The sequence below is a fragment of the Dendronephthya gigantea genome, unplaced genomic scaffold, assembly GCF_004324835.1.
Source record: "Dendronephthya gigantea isolate DGI-Jeju-01 unplaced genomic scaffold, DenGig_1.0 000047F, whole genome shotgun sequence".
Classification (NCBI taxonomy): Eukaryota; Metazoa; Cnidaria; class Anthozoa; order Malacalcyonacea; family Nephtheidae; genus Dendronephthya; species Dendronephthya gigantea.
Genome location: NW_021163057.1, coordinates 1575497 through 1596384, shown reverse-complemented (window position 1 = coordinate 1596384; position 20888 = coordinate 1575497). Strand labels below are relative to the sequence as shown.

At 38.0% G+C, this 20888-nt stretch overlaps 4 protein-coding genes across 4 annotated transcripts; 3 read left to right on the top strand and 1 right to left on the bottom strand.

Moving 5' to 3' along the window:
- The first annotated feature begins 5743 nt into the window (after nt 1-5743).
- On the top strand, nt 5744-10106 carry LOC114527853 (rapamycin-insensitive companion of mTOR-like). Its single transcript, XM_028549555.1, has 5 exons — nt 5744-6278; nt 6531-6720; nt 7222-7670; nt 9546-9684; nt 9985-10106. The coding sequence occupies exons 1-5, from the start codon at nt 5800-5802 to the stop codon at nt 10027-10029; spliced, it is 1302 nt and encodes a 433-aa protein (XP_028405356.1). The 5' UTR covers nt 5744-5799; the 3' UTR covers nt 10030-10106.
- LOC114527855 (luciferin-binding protein-like) lies at nt 7677-8766 on the top strand. The gene has a single exon (XM_028549557.1). The coding sequence runs from the start codon at nt 8028-8030 to the stop codon at nt 8580-8582; it is 555 nt and encodes a 184-aa protein (XP_028405358.1). The 5' UTR covers nt 7677-8027; the 3' UTR covers nt 8583-8766.
- A 65-nt stretch (nt 10107-10171) lies between the features above and the next one.
- On the bottom strand, nt 10172-12305 carry LOC114527854 (probable phospholipid hydroperoxide glutathione peroxidase). The gene is made up of 2 exons (XM_028549556.1): nt 12116-12305; nt 10172-10721 (listed from the first exon to the last, which is right to left on the bottom strand). The coding sequence occupies exons 1-2, from the start codon at nt 12266-12268 to the stop codon at nt 10293-10295; spliced, it is 582 nt and encodes a 193-aa protein (XP_028405357.1). The 5' UTR covers nt 12269-12305; the 3' UTR covers nt 10172-10292.
- A 409-nt stretch (nt 12306-12714) lies between these two features.
- LOC114527791 (cell division cycle protein 20 homolog) lies at nt 12715-20665 on the top strand. The gene is made up of 7 exons (XM_028549483.1): nt 12715-13267; nt 17455-17586; nt 17838-18034; nt 18327-18421; nt 18631-18865; nt 18982-19107; nt 20343-20665. Exons 1-7 carry the CDS (start codon nt 12835-12837, stop codon nt 20637-20639), a joined length of 1515 nt encoding a protein of 504 aa, XP_028405284.1. The 5' UTR covers nt 12715-12834; the 3' UTR covers nt 20640-20665.
- Nucleotides 20666-20888: the final 223 nt, after the last annotated feature.

Sequence of the window (20888 nt, the reverse complement as noted above, 5' to 3'; positions counted from 1 at the left end):
CCCAGACCTTGGCGCGCCAGCAACATGAACCTAAAAGAGCGCGAAAATAAAATAAACAATAAAATAAAATAAGCATTAATGATCAGACCTCGGTCAATGTTATCCGTCTTCTGCAGTTAACATTGACATTGATATCATGCTCAGCCTTATCCAATTCTTGATATCATGCTCAGCCTCATCCAATAATTGTTTAGTATACTGATATATTAATCTTTGTTGGTATATCTTATAAGTTTAGAAACATTTTCTTCGTTTAAAGTGAACCTCTCTATTCTTTATGTACCGTATGCAGCAAGCAGCTTCACGTTGTTTGAAACTTTGTAGTAGATTTATCGCACCCGTGTAAGTAGCGGGCATAAAGGAAACCAATCAGATGCGTGATGTTTAGGCTATTAACCAATCAAATGTTCGATAGGTCAGCGAAGTGTATAGTGCATGGTAGTCGGACTTAAATCTCAAAACTCGCCGTTGGCATCATTTGCTGACGTAATATAATTTTCTGGAATCTTTTTTTAGGGACGTCAAGCGTCATGTCTACGTGCCGACGCATTTCTTTGGCGAGATTGTAAAGTTGAAAAGTGGATATGAACATCTTCTGCAAACCGTAAGTGGAATTCAATATCGTGCATGCCTTACACTACAACATCTATTTGACATGCGATACATTAGGCCGAATTTTGCTTTAATTTGCAACGCAATTCCAGACTCGGTCGCTGTTTACTATCTACTCATTGACTTTGACTGTTTACAGGACAGTGCAACTAATTTTAAACGATAAAACAGCTCAGGACCACTAATACAACTTGAGCCAATCACGTGACCTGGGGCCAGTTGTATAAAACTCTTTAAATACATTTTGCATAGTTAAATCCTACCTTCCATAGTTAAACTCAGAAATACACGGCTCTGCATGATTAGCTAATTATGTCCTTAACAGTTAAAAATTAACTAGTCTTTTATACAACTGGCTCCTTTTACAAAAATTTCAAATAACGCGAAACAACACAAAACAAACACAACACAACACAACTTTCTCGAAACAACTTAACACAACTCTAAGATTGCAAAATAGGGAATGTTATGCTAATTAGGTGAAGATTAATGCAAATCAATGTATAGATGATAACTGCTTTTATCCAGATGATATGTATCATACATTATAATTACTCTGAACCTTGCATAAAACCAACCATAAGGAAGGTCTCCTAAGGATAATGTCAATCTGTACCATCTTTTAGTATGCTGCCATTTTTCCCCTTATACTACTAAACATTTCCGAGAGAAACGCTTTACCTCACGCGCGAGTTACCTCTGTACACAAACCCAGTGCATAACATTAAACAAATGGTAAATTCGTATCTTGCATGGCGATAGCGTTTACCGTATTGCGCTTTCGGGCCTCGAGGGATTAAATATATTTCACATGAATGTATATTTTACGCATGTAGTCAGCAGTCGTAACAACAAATTCATAATTTACAGTTACCATGCAATATTGAGTATAACCGTTTGTTATTTCCGATATACTGCTGATCCTCTAGAAAATCCTAGAAATGCAGTCATTAATTGATATTAATAAAAAATACTTATGTGCTATACGGTAGCAAATATTATTCCTAAAAAAGTACCTCTCGTTAATTGAAACCCATTAAATAACAATATGAGGTTTTCAATTTGAGAAAGTATGAGAAATAAGTTATGTGCTACTTAAAGTTATGTGCTACTTATGTGCTACGGTAGCAAATATTTTTCCTAAAAAATTAACCCTTGTTAATTGAAAATTTCCAATATACATTAAATAATTTCCAATATATAAAATTGACCAAAGCATCGAACAAATTATTTAAAACGAAGTCTGTGCTATAACGGGGCACTATTTTGGAATGGTATTCCTCAAGAAATACGAAGTCTTCCACTTTATCCACAGCTTATAGAAAAGCTACCAATGACTATTACTCAATTTTTTGTAATATTGACTCCCACGCGGCAATCTTGTAAATCGGTTCTGTAAATAAGTTTAATTTAGTTTTTATACACTGAAGATTCTACCGTGGTTAAATAAATTGTATCTATATATCTATTATGTCAGATCGAGTAGACTCGCGTATATAACGCGCGAGCGCCACGAGAAACATTTCTGGGCAGCCTATGGCATATGAACGGCACTTTTGTAACGTGAATATGCCATTTGCCTTAATTTCTTGTTGTTTTAACTGAATGTGCCTTGTGGGATTATGAACAAGATTTTCTCACGTTCTGAAAAAGGTTTAAAATACGACCCTGCGTAAAAGCTGTTCGTGCATGTAAGATGATGACTTTACATCTTGTTGCACTGTTTACCTAATCTTTATATCTATTCTTCTATTGTGTAATCAACTTTTTTTATTCAGGGTTATGTTGGTCAGTTTGTGCATACAATACAAATGTTCGACGCAGACAATGCTGCAGACATTCACAAAGTCAAAACAGCGCTGTGGGCATTGGTATGTAGTATTATGTATGGTCTTAGGTCTGTTTTTATTTTGTCGTAATCGTCTGAAACAAGCGGTAATTTTTACCGATTTGAAATAGTTCGGACGTGAATTACGACCAAATGATCCCGAATTGTACTCGCCATCGCATGATTACCTATACTTATTCGTAAATATAGCCACGCGAAGTTTTGTATACTTTTTTGTTTATACGTGCGCAATCTGTATATAACAACTAACACGTAATACAAAATGGTTTAAAGGTTTAATTTCGAGTGGGAATCGTACACAACTCAAATTCAAGTCCTCGGTCCTCTGGTAGTAAAATTTACCAAATTCGCATAGTGCAGCCAAACTTGGCATTTTTACTAATCTTAGTATGCTAAACCGTAAAGTCCATTTATGTCCGCCCAATAGCTGAAGTTCCGAGCAGTGATCGAGCAACCGTTTGCACTTATTCAGTCAATAGATCTGATCATGTCATTCATGTGTTACTTTCATTAGCTTGGTGTTAGGAAAATTATTTTTCATCACACACTGCCAAGTTCTCTGGGTGTTCTTTGCATTCGGTATTGACCGGGTGGTCGTAGCTCATGAAACTAACTGTTCCACCATGGCCGTTCAACTCGATAGTCCTGTTCCTTTTTTCCTAAAAAAGCTAAGAATTTTCCAATCTTGGACGGAGTGTACGATTGATACTTAACCGAACTATTTCCGAATCATTACTACAAAGGAACTGCTCGCTGACGTTTTACGTTTCCTTATGCCTTAGGGTCATATTGGCACATCAAGCTGGGGTTTGAGTATTTTGATTGACGAGGATATTATACCTCATATTGTTCAAATGGCAAACTTTTGTGATGTGCTAACTCTCCGAGGGTGAGTCACGATTTCTTTTCTAGTTTCGAGACCGTCGAACTGCATGTGTCACGTATCCTCCTTTTTCACCTCATTCTGATCTAATCTGTGATCAATACTTTTAATGTTGCGTTAATTCCATTGAACGCTATGTGGAAAGAGGCGGTAGCTTAATTCAGTTGGGCATCATGCATGTATCTTCAAAACCGATCAGACAAGTGAACTTTAGCCTATGTATTTTTTGTGTATAGAACGTGTTTTTATGTGTTGGGATTGATTGCCACGACCCGTCAAGGCGCCGACATTCTTAAAGATCTGAACTGGGAAAGCGTTCGTCATAAAGGAGAGGACTCGTGGCCTGTTGTTGAGGTTACAGAGGAAGCACTACCTTATTCCAAGTGGTTTGTCTCATCCCTCTCTGCTGCTACAGGTTAACAATTTTTATATGTACATTTACATGTATCTTTGTATGCGAATTGTTTGTATAGTGAAATTTTTACTGAAAATTGCAAGTCATTAATTTGCCCGACCAATTTTTGGGTTCACGGCCAGAAAGCGTGTAGTATATATAATATTTGGAACGATCGTTTAAAAAACAATTCAATTACCTTCAATTCCTAGATTACTACCGACAGAGCGTGGACGAGAGTCTCAAGCACAGAAGATCCGAGAGTGAGACAGAGGACGCTCAAAAGTCTTTGTACGACGCAGCGAGCGGTGTGTATCTCGGTACCGAGCAGCAACTCAGTAATGTTTATGATAAAAGCAGCGGTATTTACCTCGGAGAGGAGGCGCCTAAGGTGCCAAAACATGACGAAGGGACCGGCAGTGGTATCTTGCTTAGCATGCTCGAGGAAAGAAAACAAGCAATGTACTTTAGCGGGGATCACAACGACGGAAGCAGCATGTCTTTGTCGGAGGAAAAATCAACCGGTTCTAACGAGGAAGTCGAGCCAAAGGCCGAGACACCTTCGTTACTCGAGAGGATAAAGAAAGCGTCGATTCCGGAACATCTTATGCCACCCCCTGCAGAAACCGCGGCTGCGAAGAAAGGCGGTGTCGACGATGACAGCAGCCGGGGGGAAAGAAACGACCATCGTCTCGAAAGGAGAATAGTCCGGCGATGTTAGCACGGAGTGAGTCGTATCCGCGCAGCGCTTCAAATGCATCCAGATATTCCGCCGACAGTGACGGCAGTCTTGGATTGCACGGCAACCAAATGAAGACGATCAACCTCGGCCCATACGAGAGTTCCTTGGGAGAAAATTCGTTGATTAGTAGAATCCTTAAGAGTACAAGTTCTTCACAAAGTGAGTTAAGTTGGGAAAACGAATCTCAGGACCTGTATCTTTCGGTTAATGCGAAGATATGTCATTTCAATTGTCAAATTTATACGGTCCAACGCTTGTGTGCTGTGTAAATATTTTTGCCTGAAAATTCGGAAGAAGGAATCGAAATTCTTTGCATCTCAAATAGTAATTGGAGTGTTGTAATGCTACGTTAAATTTTACCTTCAAAAAGACCAATGCAATTACAGCTTATAAGTAGAATTGCATTGAAACTTGCAAGCAAAATTGCACCGTGTAACAGGGCCTTTGGATTGCCCTGAAAGGAAATATAATAGACCTTTTACAAACCGGAAAACAGGAAATTAAATCAATAATTAAGATACTTTTTGTAATCAGAGTAAAATACTGCAGTTATCATAGGCTATGATGCAGCGTAATTAATCATGGATTTCACCCTTTCATAATTAAAATATGCAAATTAGTGAAAAGTCTTCAAAATGGAGGTGTGAGAAACGTATATGAAGTGTAATAAACACAAGTCACCAAATCTAACATCTCTCAAAAGTAGAATTGTTTTGCAAGTTGCATGAAAAATCCCACCGTCTAAGAGAGCTTTAACACCTGTAATGGACGTTCTCTTGTTCTATTCCATCAAAACCTCAATATTTTACTATTCTTCATTTCAGCAAGGGAAGGAAAAGTAGAACCCGAAGAGACAAACGTTAGTCCGCTGAGTAGCACGCCACGATCACGCGTTATGACCGATGGTGGCGACGAAGTGCGTCACGTGCGCAGCTCCAGCGGTGTGAGCGAATCAAGTTATCGTTCACTTTCGTCCATGGAGACCTCGCAAAGTTTTGGAAGCTATAAGAGTCAGACAAGCCTCGACGACAACCTCCGTTACAATTAGACCTGGAAAAAACATACGAGAAGACGATACGGAAAAGACAATCAGAGCTAAACCGCACGCGTAGCTCCAGTTTAAACGAAAAGGGAAGTGTAGTAGATCCCCGGCTGGCCATCACGGCTGATGCCCGTAGCGCAAGCTTTTCTGGCACAACCGAAGGCACCGGGCACTTTCCCGCACGCGCAAATCGTCAAATTGTTTCGAAGTGGATTACTCCATCAACTCTCCAGGTAACGAACAACGAGCTTTGATAACTGGCAGCAATACCGAGGTGATGTTACTGGACAACAAAACGTTGGTCCTGAAAAGCCTTGCAAAGACTGATGAGAATGACGCTTTCGATGGGTCGTATTTAGACCAGATGAGTGTTAGCGATGGCTTGAGTGACATGGCATCCTTAGTGAGCCGCAACGATCACGTGAGAGACATTGGAACATCGGTCGACGAATTGGGCAAGAAATTCCCGCGGAAAGCGTATTCGCGGAGCGCGAGCTCGGCGAGTTCAAGTTACACTCCGCGTGGAAGACGCCTCAAGAAAAGCGTGACGTCGCTGTCCATATGGAGTCTTCAGTCCGTTCCAATGAGCCCAACGTCACCGGCGGACGTCGAAATCGGGGATATGATGCCAGTCTATACATCGTTTCGCGATGCACACGGTTACTCGGCTTTGAGTAATTTACGGAGACAACGAAGTATCAACAGAGATATTGAATCGCGAATCGGTGGATTTAATCAATCGTTCGCCATCGTTGGGTAAGCGGGGTTTCTAGGAAATATTTGTTATCTTTTAGCGTCCATGAGTTAGTGTAAAGCTACTCCAACACTCTGTGTGCGTTTTGCAGTTTCAATCAGAAGAGATTATCGTTTTCACCACATTCTGTGAAACTCTGAGGCGTTATTTTTTTCAATTCATCGATCGCTCTTTTGCAAATCTTTGGCAAATATATTTCCTTTCACTGAAATTCTCCCATTCCTCTTTAGTCATGTTGTTTTTACGTGTTTCAGACCACCAATCCCAGAATCCCGTCCACTGTCCTTAGACCTGGCTGAAAGTCACACATCGGGATCATCTGCCCTACCGACCCCCTCCCCTCTGGAGCATCAATATGGCAGAAAAGTGAAGACCGCGAGTTCCGCCAGAGGAAACGAGTTTTTGGGATTGACATTGCCCTGTGAACTAACCGACTTCTTCATGGTGAGTGCATTTCCATTCAAAACTAAAAGATAACAGGGCCATTTAAACGAGGGATTTATCCCCGCCTATTTGCTGGCGTTACCGCGCTGGCTTTTATTACCATTACTATTTCAACATTTGTACAGTACATATTTATATTTATATTTGCATGGCATTATTTTGGGTAAAAATTTAAAATAGTTTTCGCTGAATTCTATACGATAAAGTGATAGCGTGTTCGAATTTAATGAGCATGGTAGAACACTTGAAAACATAAACGCCCCCCCCTTCTTTCTCTCTGTCTGTAATAATATCATCACATTCATCCCATGTAGTTGCAATGGCTCGATATTTTTTAAACTTCTTGCTCTGTGACACAGCTCAAATCCGTACATCATCATCTGATATTGCTCTGAAAATAGTGATCGCCAAACTCGATCGTTGTATAACTTGTGTTGTAAAAGTTGAAGTTGTCTGGGGACATATATTCAAAATCCACAGCGGTTTGTTCCGTTATTTCAGGTTGCCGAATCTCAGTTCAAAGGATCGTGGGCTGCGAATTTTAATGGTATTTCCACAAGTATACCGCAGGAATCAACGATTCCGGAGTCTGAAGCGACAGACATTCTAAAAGGAAAAGCATCGCATGATGTCACGCATTGTCTGTCGTGTATGGACATATCCAATGTCACCGGTCTACATCACGTTGTCCGGCAAGCATCAATAGAGTCAAATGAAGCCGGCTCGGCCGGTAAGACTGACTGCCCTGATAAAATTGTGACTTTGCCCAACGGACCCACAAATAGCGAGACTCCGTCTTCTGGAAGCGTTCTGGAAAAATTCCTCAAGGGCAAACGAGGTGAAGCGATCACTTCAAAGGAACGAAGTTTGATTAAGCGAGAAATCTTGAGACTGGTTGTGAATTTGAGCAGTGCTGTGACATCCAAGTCACATCAACAGTCTCTTCGAAGGTAAGTGGCGTGAGAATCATGCTTTGCTGCAAACTTCTTTTTTAACACGTGTTCGTTGGTAACGTGGGCGTGCCGACAGGCCGGATGAGGCCTGACTTGTCTCCAGTCGCTTACCTAAGGTGCGCCTCGGGGTATTGCCATGATCCTTTGCGTCATCAATTTTCATCGCTTTGTTAGGCAACCTCGTACCCAGGGCACGAGTAAAGACCCTGGGTACGAGGTTGTTTGTTAGAAACTGTAGAAGAGTCAGGGCTGTGGCCTCGATACGTTTTGAAACCTCTGACAATTGTCATTTCAGTATAAGCGTCGCTTTGCGTTGCGCGTCCTAGCTCGTATTCCAATCAATCCATCGTCAACATGAGCGTGAATGAACAGCAAAAAGCTTATCATTTGAGAAAAATGAGAACACGTATGCACAGAATGGATATGAACCACGATGGCTATATCTCACGCGAAGACTTTGAGCTCATGGCTAAAAGATTGATAGAACACACTTGTGATATCACCGAGGAAAAATGCCAAGCAATTACTGCGACGTTCGCAAAGGTTGCCGATCTCATGAGTCTTAAACCTGGTATGAAGATTCCGTTGGAAGAAGCTGCCAAGGCCGCCAGCGACGTGCTCTTGTCGCCATCAGGCGAGAAACCCTCCGGAGTCCACGATATGCTGTTTGATTGCATCGATACAAACAGCAATGGAACCATATCCGAAAAAGAATTTAAAGTCTACTTCAATGTTATTGCTCACAACATAAATGACGAAGAAATTAAGCGTTGCTTTGACGTCATTGATTCGAATAGCAACGGCGTGATCAACCGAGACGAGTTCGTCGCTGCGGCAAAAGAGTTTTTCTTCGGAGTGGAAGAGACCGAGTTGGCGAATGCATTTTATGGACAATTGTTGCCAAATTGATTATCTAAATGCTGTTCAAGATATGCGACGGGACATACAATTATAAAGTATAGCAGTAGAGGATGAACACCTATAGCTGTCATCATATTTCGATATTACATGCACTGATAATGCAACTCAGAATAGTATATAGTCATATGCAATTAAAATCAGTATTCAAATATAATTTTGGGGATTTAGTTTATATGTATTCGAAAATCTTATCATCAGGATTCTGCGCGATACTTTTGGTTAGTCATCCGGCCAAAATAATCATTTTTCGGATTTTAGAAATGTTTTCGTACTGGTTTCAAGTGCATGCATGCATAAAACGTTTGAGGTTGGGTGACAAATTGCATGCTAAAAAGGATGGTCGATTGTCAATATATATATAGGTATTCCTACATGCTGCAGCAAACTGCAGCATATCGTGAATGAAATCAAACTGCAGCATATCGTGCATGCATGGACGCCGGAGGGTTTCTCTCCAGGGTTGCCAGGTTACTGAACAAATTAGCTGAACAATATTATAACTTTAACCTTTGTTTTCTTTGTTTGCAACAAAGCTATTAATCAAAATCAAAGGGCAAACTACAGTACAACAATGTTTGGCTTCTTTATTCAGCTGAATAAAGAAGCCAAACGTTGTAGTTTGCCCTTTGGGTAACTGGAATTGGGCCCACGAGAATGCACTGTATCTCTGCAGGTCTCGCAGAAATGGCTTGAGATTTCTCATTTTCAAATGATAAGCTCTGTGTTATTGATCGATTTATGTTGATCGTGATTATGGACTGTATAGAATTACCCCGTTATTCGGTATAACTGGACTGATTTGCATCAAATCTGTAATTTAAATAAATATATATATCCCCTTAGGCTTAGCCTAAAGACACTTTGCATGCGTATGGAACCTTATGCATTATAGGGAATGTTCTATTGGTCCATGCACAAGCACATTTCATTGCATTTATAACTTTCTTTTAGTTGGAAAGAAAACGTGCCACAGATGTTTGAAGATCTTTGTTTATACAGTCAGGTGATTGAACAAATGAGTTTGTATAATTACAAGTTGACCATGCGAAGATTTATCCAATCCTTTTTTGAGCCAGTGAAATTTACTCAGGTAAGAATTTGTATTATGAAAACAATACTTATTACCCTCGGGGTATCTTTCCATCACCACATATCTGATTTATCGTACACACGATAAACACGATATAGGTGTCATGGTAACGCCCAATATAGCTATAATCTTGGTGACTTTGTGACTAAAGAGAGAGTTGAAAAGAATATGAATAAGAAAGAGCACTGAAAGGGTTGTATCAAAAGCGGTGAAATCATCCATATTATATTGAGGCAAATTTATACATTTTCCGCAAGTCAACATGGCGATCGATTTTAATTTATTTTTATCATTTTTTAGCTGTTGGACCAAGCAGATGCAATAATTAAGAAACACAGCAGTTAGATAAAATTGAAAACAATTCAGCTAGGCTGTTTAAAATAAACTGCGTTTTGCCGCTTATCATATGTATATTTCGTTCAGCGAAAAGAAATTAAAGTTGTTCATTTTGTTACCTTGTTCGATAAAATTTATTGAGCACTATAGTGACTATACTGCCTATAGAGTATACTTCAGAAAAGGATTATTATAGGATTCTGGCCAGAATTTGACCTATTTTTATATGGGGTGTAAATTGCAAATACGGTTTCAATGCATATGTATAGCTATTACAAATCGGTATGGTAAGAATCTATTGTCTTATTATTAATCAGCAATTCAATATAGGGAGCAACTTCTCGCGCTGTAATCCTCTGTGAGAAAAACTTAACGGCTTTTCCATTTCTGTCCACTAAATATTTCCCGAAGTTCCACTTCGGGTAGTCGGCCGTGACCTGGTACAGGTACACATACAACGGATGAGCGTGTTCACCACCAACGTCAATCTTCGAAAACAAAGGAAAGTTCACGTTGTATCTGTCTTGGGCGAATTTTAAAATGCCTTTGTCGTCGTTTGGTTCCTGCTGGCCAAACTGGTTGCAAGGAAATGCTAGCACAGTGAAGCCATGTGATGAAAACTCGTCCTGGATTTGAACCAGTTCTCTGTAATGACCATCAGTGTAACCACATTCACTTGCAACATTCACTAATAGTAGGACCTATAATAATTGAGTTAAAAAACTTGAAATAATTGTAATACAATATGCTTAGTAAATTTTCATGATATACCAAAGTGACTATTTTAGTATCTGCTTTATCTTGAAAGTTTATCTTGAAAGAATGCTACAGCTTCTGCATTCAAAAGTGTGAGTGGTACTTTGAAAGTAAGGTAAACAGCAATATAAGCAATCAACAGAATATGCAACATATGGCAGAAATAAAAGTGAGGTGTGAGAAAAGTATATGCCTTCTTTGTAAGGTATCAACTATCAGGGCGGACTACCTCAGAGGGAGATTACATGGCACATTACATTGGCACATGGCACATTACAATGCAAGATTGAACTTCTCATGTTGCCAGTTTTAGTGTAATTCCCTGGTAAAATGCTATTGCATGATCACATGATAAATTTGCATCCTAGGGTTGCCTTCTTAAATAATAATATGGATTTCCATAATGTCTACAAAAACTGAATATGAAAAGTGTAGTATACAGATTTCATGAATGTCCAACATCAATGCATGCCCTCAGTGGCATAGCCAGCCTGTTGATTTGTCCTGCTATGCTAATATTTTTGTGTTCACTGACTGTGAAAACAATAGATTTCTAAAGACATGAATAATTATAATAACTCGAAATTTACATAGCGGGACAAAATCGTCAGGCTGGCTACGCCACTGCATGCCCTTTTGACTTGCAGACAACTTTGCCCATAAGCACTAATCCTAATTGGTTTGTAATTTGTCCAATAGTAATTTCCATAGTCTTTTAAATTATTTGTGCAATATCCAGTCAATTGCTAGCTGCAAGGCCATAGCTAGAAGCTTTATTGGGTGTGTCTATTCATATATTAATCTTGTATGCTGTATATATGAATATACCCCCCCCAGATTAGGAGGTCTAGCTACAGCCCTGGCTAGCTGACATTAACTAACTTATCACAAATTGTAAGGCATTCGCCAAGTTCACAGGGGTGTTGCCCACTGACCCAGTTTGGATATACCATGCTTTAGTCAAAGAAATGAAACATTTATAAATGTGTCAGTGTCTTGTGGAATCAAATTATTTATGTCCAAATTTGTGTCCAAATATATTGCATAACATGAAAAGTTAGTTACACGAGTTATCCTTACAGTACAAAGCTGTGAAGCAAGTCAAGCATTATGATCTATTTTATTACTATTCCTTTATAACAGAGATTGCCCCACAAGTTCAACTCCAAATCAAGCTGTCCAGTTATTGAGATGATAAAATTGATTTCAACAACTAGACTCAATAATAAACCAAAAAATATTAGTAATGATAAAAGTTAAAGTATTTCAAAATCCGAGAAGATTTAATTTGAATATTTTATATTAATAATGTAACAATAGGCTCTAATTATAAATTCACCTTTCCCTTATATTGCGCGAAATCAACGTCCTTCCCGCTTATATCTTTTAACACAAATTTATAAAATGCCGGTTCATCTTCTGTACTTGGCTGCAATATAGCGCACAAAGTAATAAAACACAACACGAAGGCAATCTCTTTGTTTACCGTCATGATTTATCAAATTTGTGATTCCATCAAAGCCTTCAAAGGCTCCTTTCTTTAGTTAGTTAAACGTTCCGGGAGTGCAAATGCCGGTAATATATTTAAAAAATTTTTTTATCAATTTATGGCATTTTTTGGAACATAAACGTTATCTAAAATTTAGGTATAAAATTTTCAAGCTCTTCAAATTTTTAGATTATTTTATTTTTAGTTTATTTTATTCTGTAATGTTAAAAACCAGTGAGTTACATACTGTAATGTCTTTCTACCGACCGGGGAATATAGACAAAGAATTTTCCACGTGTGATGCATTTCATAGTGCGACTTTTGTGTGACGGTTGTTGAATAGCAACAACCAATAATATCGTTCTATTTTTTGAATCGACCAATCATCGTTTAGAGAAGTGTTATTTCTTTCATTTCTTTTGTGTGGAACGACGAAGCGGAATATTTGAAATACAAAGAGAAGTAAACATCGATTTGTGAAGTTTGTTCGTATTATAAGCGATTTTTATTGACTACAAAACTTAGCAAACCGAAAAATATTAAAGACGTATTGACCACAAAGCTTGATAATGTCGCATTTCAACTTTGAGACAGAGATAAATGATATTATTCGCTTAGATGGAGCAATCAAGAATGGACCAAAACCAAGATGGCAACGAAAAGCTGAGGAAGAAATTGCACTTTCTGCCAAGACCTCGACGCCAAATAAACTTGTCAACCGAAGTACAAATAAAACTCCTTCTGGATCTCCAAACAAGAAGACGCCGGGTAAGCAAAGAACGCCAAAAACGCCGTCGGGCGATCGCTTTATACCTAACAGGAGTTCAATGAACTTGGATACGTCCTATTACAAAGTCATGAGCAAAGAGGAAACCGAGCAGGAAAATGAAGGAAGTCCGTCAAAGGCAGAGTTTAGAAAATCTATGACCGAAAATTTGTGTGCCAATGAACTAAATGCCAAGATCCTCACCTATTCAAACAAAGCTCCAGTACCAAGAGAAGGCAAGTCTACTGTCTGTTAAATCTTATGTTGATCACCTTGTTTATATTTTAATAGGGTTGAAATACGAGTATTTAGGGTGCTTATATATGTTGTGTGATCAATAATTTACCACCAATGACTTTTCACAAACAATCTTAATAAACAATGAAGTTTGTTTGTTATATTTTTCAGTACTCTACTGGTGTCAGAGCTGATTAAAGCTCTGTGTTTAGTGTGTTTGGGTATAAAGGAAAAAGGGGGCCTTAGGCCATGCAAGCATTAAATTTTACCAGTGGCGTAGCCAGCACGATAATTGGGGGGCACATATTCATATATTCGTGATACGCAGGATTAATTTCTTTTCAAATCAATTGTCTTTACAGTCTGTTAACATGAATATATGAATATTCGCCCCCCCAATTATCGTTGCTGGCTACGCCACTGAATTTTACTTTGGTGGGTTAGTTGTCAACATGTTAATATATGTCATGCAAGCTTGGAATTTAACTTTAGTATATAATTGTATAAACCTTTTTTACTGGCAATAGCCTGTTTGCTTTCATCAAGCAACTTGTTCACAATGATATTGCAAAAAATATTGATTTTTCAAGTAAAATTTAATTTTCTAATGACTCTTTAATGACCTTAGAGGTCAGGGCAGCAGCTAGGATTAACATCCCTCCCCAAATTGGGTTGAATTTGTGAAATGGTATAGGTTAAGTCCTGCAATTTCTGAATTAGCTTATATGCCTTTTATAATATGCCTAATAAACACAGGCTTTTGACCATGACCTGAGTATTTTATGTAGAATTTATATTACCTAACTCCCTGTATTCATTTCAACCATAATTTAGACTAAAAATAATGTTGACAAATTTATGTCATTATGAAATCGGCATGACCACCTAAATCACGGGGTGGGGCGTATTTATACATATATTTTTGTTCTGCATTCTTTTCTTTTGAAATTCATTGTTTTTGACTAGTGATATCACTGAAACCAGACTTGAGATGCAATTTGATTGAAATGATCATATCAATGATCATGCAGACCTTAATATGGGGATAATTGCATGACTTGCATGCTTGGTAAGATGTTTGATTCACAACTGGTAGATGAATTAAATGTTTTGTAAATTTGATAATTCAAACAACCCGGCCTCCCCACTGCATGTGAACAAGATATTTTTTCCAGCTAACATGTCTATTTGAATAGACAAAAGATCAATTTCTATCTGTGTAAAGTTACCAAGATGAAAAGTGTTAATGCAATAAGGTAGTTGTATATTAAAATTTCAGTTCAAAAAAGCATTCTCTACGATTTAATTAATACGAACGTTTGTTAAAAATTATTATGATAATTTGCGCTTTATAAATTTATATTTATTATTATTACTTATATTATTATTATAGTTATTATTTAAACGCCCTAGCTGCATATAGGCTATATAGTGCTCAACAAACCTTCAAATACTCGTGTTATATAATAGCTAATATAGAAATTAGCACCAAAATCCCTAGACCGAAAATTATTTCGGTAACATCAATCCTTCATTTCAGAAATTTTCCCCCTATAATTTCCGGCCCCCTTATTCAGTCTGCGAGAAGACTACTATCAACCCACAACTGAGATAGTGATTAAGAACCGATATAATACTATTCAGGAATACTAAAAAATATGCGTATCGATTCGTGTATACAGTTGCTGTATCCAGTATAAAATCAGATCAGTGGTGACATCCAGACTCCTCTGCAGTCCCAGTGATATTTAATGATATAACAGTGATATTTATAGCTCAGTGGCAAGGAAAAATCTCTAATGTTTACTTGCGTAACACCAAAGCGACTGGGGACGAGTCAGACTCAATCCCCACTGAGAAAGCTGAAACCAAACATCTGACGTGATCCGCAAAAATCGACGTGATTATCACAGAGGTGATATTTACAATATATTTTAAAGTTTTTCAAAAAACTAGCAACGAATATCATGGTCTGAACAGGGAAATTTGAACGAAAAGTTTGCCGCTCCGATGCAATTTGTTGCTGCAACACGTCGCACATAATCGAACCAGTTTGATTTTGTGCGACCTGTGCCAACAACGGCCTATTAGTATAGCTCTTGCATACGATGATTTTAATCAACATCGTCGCCCAACTGGACACACAAAGCGATTTGTCGCCTATAGCATGTATTGGTCTTAAGTCTGGTCATATTATGATATTCTTGATACTTACCGGCGAGCGAAGATAGCTAAGATTTTGACTTGTCTTGTGCCCATGCCGCTCTCAAATTCCTTTCCAAATTGAATTGCTCTGAATACTGAAAATCCGCGTCGCATCATCGTATCACGTTTTTACCAAATAGAATTGATCAAAAGAGATGAATCTGATTTTGAAACTATACCAATTTCAAATTAATTATTTTGACAATCTGCTTTTACAAAGTATATAATGATGGATATCATACATGTCGTTAAATATTCCATAGTTTATGATGAGATCTTATTCGTCAAGTCTTGAAATGATCCTTTTTGCTTCTTTTCTCAACATTGGATTTCGCCAAAAAAATATGATCGAATTTAGGGATGCGGAAGCGAAGCTCATTGTGGCGGCCCAGAAAAGCGCGATGAACAAAACGTAGCTTTGCCTTTGTGCCATCAAGAAGTTGACAACCGCAAACGGTGTTGTACATAGGAACGTACACCCAACAACAATGGCGCATGACTTTGCGAGCTTTATATCTTGTAATTGTCGTGATCCGCTTGTCCGGGACTCGCAGGATGCCTCGCGACTCGCGATGAATATCCTAACGTAGAAATACACGGATGACAAAACGACGGCAAGTAACGTGGTCCCTATGACGACGTTTGAGAAACGTGTCGGTATTGATATGGCTATTGCCAAACCCCATAGGATCGAAGCGGCCATCAAAAGTTTGCTTTTTGTTACCTTACTTCGTGTGAAAAAAGGATGAACAATGTTCAAGTATCGCTCGATGTTTAATAAATATAAAGTCGCGATAGCCAGAGATGCGAAGCTGCATGACATTAGCATTGCCGTTGTGTAAACACCGCATTCAAGAGGATCCCCAATAAGGGTCTTTATCGATATTAATACGAAACAAGATTGCCCAAACAGGCCGTTCGCTAAGTCGACGATCGATAACAACATTACTAGGAAATATGAAGTCTTCCTTTTTAGTTGCGTGGACTTCCAATATGCAAAGATTGTGGTCGCGTTAAGCAATATCGTGCTTAGAAAAATAATGATATTTACAGCGCAAGCGACAACGTAGTTGATGTAAAGCGCTTTCGATGAAAGTCCAACTGGGCGATACATTTTTGTACTAAGAAAAACGCAGTCGCGCCAAGATAGGTTTTGGGCGCTCATTTTACGAAGAATTCTTTCGCAAGATCAAATGGAAGAGACTTTAATTTTGGTTTTGAGATGTGCCCCACGTCTTTCGATCGTGTTTATTATATCCGTTTGATAATTGAACTATATTGATTTTTTAAGCTCCCAAAAAAAATGTATGTATATATTTTTAATTAAGGTAGTATATTACCGCACGCGTGGATTTTGTTAATAACTGTTTTTAAGTAATATAATATCTTATTATATCGCAAGCTGCATTTCCGGTAAAATGAAGCTCTATGATTGGTTGAGAAGAATTTTGTACACATGACTTTATTAATATTTAAACTTCTTCTAAGACCAAATTTTGCCTTTTAAATTCAATTTTTATTGCAAATTCTTTCTTTTTAAATTCTATTTTTATTCTTCAGTTATTAAAGATTCGTTTAAATTACAAAATGTACAACCAGTGGTATCTCCACTTGCCTGCGTGCATCCTCAAATTTTCTGCTATAATACACGCCAAAGCTATAGTCAAAATTTCTTTTTATTGCCCAGTGTCAATAGTAAGAAGCTTTTGCCCAAACATTTACCTGAAAAATATATTAGGAAACTGAAAAATATTTCTAGTAGGAGTCAGTGCTTAGATTTCAAATGGTAATAACAGAGTGTTCGATAAGGTAAAATTCACTACGTCAAATTTGTGACTAATTGTTGAAAATGTTTTAAAGAATATTCCATAGACCTGTGGAAATCTGAAATTTGCGTTAAGTACATTATAGATTAAATGTATATTCAAAAAACTCTCGGTTGTTTCTTGATTGTATTTTTAAAACATTCGGTTGTTTTTAGGCTATTTGAATGACTTAAGGGTTTTGTATTGTCAAAACAAGACCCCAGGGACTTCAGCAAAGAAGAATTCCAGATTTATATCACCCGCGCCAGAAAGAATACTGGATGCTCCTGACCTTATTGATGACTATTGTAAGTTCCTGCAGTATATATATATATATATATATATATATATATTTATATATATATTTTATATATATATATATATAATATATATATATATATATATAATATATATATAATTTATGAGCATCTGCATGAGTATATTTGTTTTAAGCTGATGTTGTGCAATTATCCTAGGGCGCAAAGGCGTCAAAGACGTCGAATCTGATTGTCGTCCCAAAAAGGTTGCATTGTCACAAGTTGTTAAATATTTTCATTAGATCTCAATCTCTTGGACTGGAGTTGTAACAATCATTTAGCGGTTGCTCTTGGTGGCTTTGTCTATATATGGGATGCAGGAACGGGAAGTATACAACAACTTTGTCAAATGGACTCACCGGAGTGCTACGTGGGTTCTGTCTCATGGATAAAAGAAGGGAGATATTTAGGAATTGGAAATAGTGATGGCGCTGTGCAGGTATAAAGCTATTATATCGCGGTGTAAACGTATACGTACGTATATTGTCGAAGCTCTTCTGACGCCAAATTATAAATAATTATAATTTCAAACTCTATAACGCGGTCTCTTTATAATTTTTGCACGAAAGCGTGAAATACAACTTTAATCACCAAGTTAGGTCAAGCTTGCCAAGGCTCAGGCTATAGAATTATGACACAATCAAAATATGAGAAGACGCAAATGAGACGCTTGGGGTGTACGTTATATGTAGATACATGAGTTTGTTTTTAACAGTGACTTGTTTCTTTAGCTTTGGGATGTGGAACAGCAGAAACGTGTCCGAAAAATGACTGGTCATGCAGCAAGGGTCGGCTCTTTATCTTGGAATTCCTTCATTCTGACCAGGTACTGTCACGTCATCACCGTTGCTATGTTGCGTCCGATAAAAATTGCTCAACTGACTTGGGCAAATAGAAATTTTAAAAAGTTCCCTTGAATTTTAGTGTTAACTCCAACCACCCTGCTCAATAATGCTCACTTTTATGTAAGATACAAATTTTAGACTTCGCTTCGTCGAGTTGAATCTTAATCTTTAAGATTTTCAATTTTTTTAGTGGAAGTCGTAGTGGTGCCATCCACCATCATGACGTCAGAGTTGCTGATGATCACGTGGCAACATTGGCATGTCATACGCAGGAGGTGTGCGGATTGAAATGGTCACGCGATGGCAAGTATTTAGCGAGTGGTGGAAACGATAATCTTCTTTTGATCTGGGACACTAATGTAAGCTCGAGTGGCGATATGAATTCGCCGTTATTCACGCTGACAGATCACCAAGCTGCCGTCAAGGTAGGTGCATGCATTGGCTCATGTTTTCGGGGATTTTTAGCAAATTCTGGTCACGTATACTTGTAGCCCACGCGGCTGCCTATTCTATTTTGACGTTGTTACTTAATTATTAAAAGGCTTTAGATTGGTGTCCGTTTCAAAGGAATGTGATTGCCAGTGGTGGTGGAACAGCTGATCGGCATATCAGATTCTGGAATGCTGCTACCGGAACCTGCCTAAATGCCATTGATACAAAGTCACAGGTTAGTACACCTGAAGAGTTAATTCATTACAGTCTGCATATGTTTGTAAATACCCAACCATAGAAAAATCGTTTCGTCGATTATATCCGATGTTGTTTGCCCATGCACGCATTCCTAATTATTCGTACAGATGATAGTTTCATCCGGGCGTGATATAGCTACACCATATATATTTACTTTATAGTAAGAAATATAACTAAATCTGAATATTCAATTGGAAAGCCCGCGTGCATTGGGACTGAAAAAAGTCAAAACTGTTGTTTGTCGAGTGTTATAATTCATTAGCCAAATTCTTGAAACTTGGCAGCGACGACGTTATTGTATATGTATATATATATTAGTCAAAACAAGTTTAAAAAACCAAGGCACGACTAAGCTGCTGGACCTATCCTATCGGACGAATAGCCGCTTGAACCTTTGATAACTACATTTTTCCAGACTGGTCATATAGCTACCTGCCTCAAGTGGTTTAAATCGTTCCGATTGTTTCGTATTTATGGCATGCACTTGTGCGGGTTTTCAACCGCAAGATTATAAGTATACTAGACAGACGTGCTTCGAAAATAAGAGTATTAATTTAAAACACAACAACTTAATCCTAACGTGTCTTTCACCTTCCTGTACGTTGCTTGTGGGAAGACCCGAGTGTCATAAAAAAACAACGCACATTATCAAAATTTGCGTCAAGAATTTTGAAGTGGTCGTTGACTGGATATCTGGACACAATTCCAAGCCTGTTAATTGGCGCCAGGTATATTTAGGCATAACTATGATTTTGGCGATATGCCTGATCGCTAATAATTGTTGAGCATGCTGCCGGGAGTAATGTGTGAAGCTGTGCTCTATATATGTGGTTTTTCAAACAAATAATGTCATGAAGTTGAAAAAATGGGACACTGCTAAGCCAGGTTTTATAGCAGTGAAAACGTGTAACAATCGTAGTCGAAAGAACAACGACCAGGATATTCATGAGATAGCGTAAGCACAGTACCGAGTCTGGCGCGAAAATAACGAATCTCGTACTCGTATTCGACGGAAAAGTATGTATATATAGTTCCTTACCGATTGTTATTAACTACTCATGGTGTAGATTACCTGACCGGGCTCTGATAATAGGGCGTTTTAGCTGTGAAGTCTTATTTGAATATTTTTAATTACTATTAATTTATATAATTAATTAATATGATTAATTATACGACTTACATTTATACATTTTTTCGTTCCTTCGTTGCTAGGTTTGTTCCATTATCTGGTCAAACAACTACAAGGAGCTCGTGTCAAGTCATGGATACGCTCAAAATCAACTGACGATCTGGAAATATCCTAGCATGTCAAAAGTTACAGAATTAACTGGTCACTCGTGTCGTGTTTTGCATATGGTCCTCAGTCCCGATGGTCAAACGGTCATTTCTGCGTCCGCTGATGAAACTCTGCGATTGTGGAAATGTTTTGCAATTGATGCTACGTCAAAGAAGTCAAAAGGCACCGTCGCAAAAGGCTCGAAGTCCATTATAAGGCAGGGTATTAGGTAACTTTGTCATACATTTATATAGGTTCATATATATATATAAAAATTTAGTTATGGTATTGTAAATATATTAACATGTGATATTTCTTAGTCTGTATGGGCTATGTCGAATATTTACGATAGTTTATGTTTTTATTAAATTTATAAAACAAATCCAATGATAAATTATCGAGATTCAAGGCTCACCAGCTGGCGAGGAACGTCAACAGCTGTTTTTTTTATTTTACCCAACCTTTTCAAAGAATTTTAAATT